We start from the raw sequence: 3126 nt of genomic DNA on the forward strand, positions 1-3126 counted from the left end.
TAATCAGAGATTCCTTTTTAACTATGAATCAGACTTTGCCCATTCACTCAGGCAAGCTTTCCTGGAGATAAAGACAACTGTGTTTTCTTGTGACATTGAATTGAATACTATTGACCACCGAGGAAAGAACAATAAGTTTAATATTCCTAATAGACTACTTAAGAGGAAAAATAGTTCCTGTAACATGCATCTACGCAGGGACTGATATTTTTACCATAACTATACAGAATTTATGGGAAAGAGAGAAACAAGCAAGGATTTACTCAGGAACATGTTTTTTCTTCAATTTGAAGGAGACTCTGAAATTTGGATCTTGCTTAGTTGAAGACAATGTACACACTTCAATGGAACAATGTACATCAACTATGTTTTAGTGTTCTCCTGTGCATTTGGCCTTATTTTAGCTACTGGACTCGGTACAAACATTTTGGCTCTTGCTCTCTCCATAAAACAAAGCTTCTTGAAGAAAAACCAACTGGATATTCTTCTCCTAAGCATGACCGTGGCAGACCTGCTTACACTTCTCCTGATGCCCTTTGTGCTGGCTTCAGTCATCTACTACACATGGATCTGGGGAGATGTGTTCTGCAAAATTTTCCAGTTCTGTTCAGCTTTTTCCTTAGCTGCTAGCATCTATTCTCTCTGTGTTGTCTCCATTGCTAGAGCTCGAATCATCTTGAGACCTTATCAGACTCTAAAGACTACAACCTTGATCTTCATGCTCATCTCAGTATGGACGCTTAGCTTTGTGGTCAGTTTGCCACTGAGAATCTATGCCACAATGGAAACAAGACTTTCTACTAATATATCATTCTGTGTACCTACTGTGTACCAGCAACACTACGAAGTACTCCTTAGCCAGTTCATCCTATATTATCTCATCCCCATCTCAGTTATTGCATGTAACTACATCCGACTTGTCCTTTTCCTTCAAAAAAGCCCAGTGATGTCTGTGGTAAGTTCTCGAAATACGCGGAGGGCTTCTATAATGATTTTTGCTGCCACTGCCACCTTCTCCGCCTGCTGGCTTCCAGTTTATATCTTAGAACTATGCATCTATTTAAAGATCTATCATCATAGCTATATCTGGGACTCCTTCTATTTTGCCTGCAATATCCTCCAGTACCTTCATCCCTGTGTCAATCCTGTACTGTATGTATTATTAGCCAAGCGATACAGGGATCGGGAAAAAATATTGCTATGTTGCCAAAAAAACAGAGTGCACCCACAGATCCTCAGTGTAACAGAACCCACAGAAAGAATGTAAAAAGAGAAGCTGCTCTTGCATTTTAACTAAATAAAAATCAGATTAATTTGAAAGTGAAGGTGAATTTGGAAATGCAATATAAAAGAAAAGCAAGAGAAATTAATAATGTATGATCTGTTGAAGTGGGATCAAGAGTTGCACATTCCCATTTCTATGTGCTGATACAGTATCTCAAAACACTAAAATGTCCCATAAGTGAATCCTTATTTACGGTTAACAAGTGACCATTATCTTGATTTAGTATGTATAGGACACAAATAGACTAAGAAATTGGAAAGCTAGATATTTACAACTTCCTCTCCCCCATCAGAAAATGGATGGTAATACACTTTCAGATCTGCACCCGGCTTGAAAGTTCTTCAGTATAGATAGGATGACATCTGCACCAAGATGCTTATTTTCATCTAAAAAGCAATGTACATATAACAGATTTCTTCCACACTGTTGCGATTTTTCCTCTATGGATCAAAGCAATAGTCTGTATCAACAAAGACAGAGAATTGTTGCAACGCTAAAACTTGTTAGCCATATGTCACAGGATCTGAATCACTTTTTCTAGTTTATTTCAAATAATTGTTTGTTGAAACTATTGTTATCATCAATGTTACCTGAGTAACTGGCAAATAAAATTATTTTAAAACAGCAGAGTAAAATATTGCTTAATACACCCACAAAGTTTTGCTTCAGTTTCCCCAGAACTGCTGGATAGCTCAGTGGTTTAGGTTTCTGGCTGTAGCACTCGCCCTTATTATGTTAAGTAGTCATACATATTCATGTTGCAGGCTAATATTGCTCAGAGGTGGAGCTGAGAGATATGTAATAAAGAGGCGGAGTCAGAGAGAGAGGAGTGAGTCAGAGTGGATAGATAGAGTGTGGTATTTGGGAGATCTGAGGTGTGATTAGAGTGAAGAGTGAATAAGAACTGTCAAGACAAATAGAAGGTTGAGATTGATGATAATAGAAGTTACCTATGATTAATAATTAAACATCTGTAATCAATAAACAAGTTTTATTTAAAAGACAGTAAAGTTTGGACCTTCATCTTCATTCTTTCATAATTAATGTTGTTTTAGTGATCAACTGGTGGCAGTGGGTAAAAAGGAGTATCGGTTTGCCTTCGTGTGCTCTGCGTTTGGAGAGTCAGGCAGGGGCCACGAGGAGCGAACGCCACACTGGCCATCAAGCCAGAGGCTGGGATTTTGATTCTCCCCTATGCCTTCATGACAGTGGCTGGACTTGATAATCCATAAGGTCCCTTTCAGCTCTGCAGTTCTAATATGATGATGATGATGATTGTTGTTTTCTGTCATCTGCCACAAATATGAATAGACCTACAAAAGAGTAATAGTGATATTTAGTGTTGAAATAGTACCTGAAATTATTCAAAGTGATTTACACAAAATCTTTTCATTAATTTTAGAAGACATCTTGTAAGCAAGCCCATTGCCATTTTGCTCATATTGAAGAGGGATGGTAAAGACAGACAAAATGACTTGCATAATGAGTAACATCATGATAATTGATATGGGGACTCAGTGGCTAGAATCCCATTAGTGCTCATGGAAGGTATGCATAATTTGCTGCAGCTAAATTGATGAGGTCCTGGGGGATGTCTTGCTTAGGGAAATCCCAGCACTTCATCAGTTAGGTGCCTCAGCAAATTACACAAACTTTACACACACACCAGTAGGATTTTGCCTAATAGCTAAGAAAGTATATGAACTTTGTCTGATGATGACACAGCTCTCTATGAATAAAGGATCGAATTGTTTATATATCCCAAACCAGCAACTAAGGCAGAGATTGTACACCTTGCATCACTTTGTAGCTTCTGAATGGCTTTTACAATCTTTTCTCAA

At 38.0% G+C, this 3126-nt stretch overlaps 1 protein-coding gene across 1 annotated transcript; it reads left to right on the top strand.

The window, feature by feature from the left end:
• Positions 1–496: 496 nt before the first annotated feature.
• On the top strand, positions 497–1267 carry LOC144583282 (allatostatin-A receptor-like). The gene has a single exon (XM_078376800.1). It carries the CDS (start codon positions 497–499, stop codon positions 1265–1267), a length of 771 nt encoding a protein of 256 aa, XP_078232926.1.
• The last annotated feature ends 1859 nt before the right edge of the window (positions 1268–3126 follow it).

This window comes from Pogona vitticeps, chromosome 5, assembly GCF_051106095.1.
Source record: "Pogona vitticeps strain Pit_001003342236 chromosome 5, PviZW2.1, whole genome shotgun sequence".
In the NCBI taxonomy this organism is placed as follows: domain Eukaryota; kingdom Metazoa; phylum Chordata; class Lepidosauria; order Squamata; family Agamidae; genus Pogona; species Pogona vitticeps.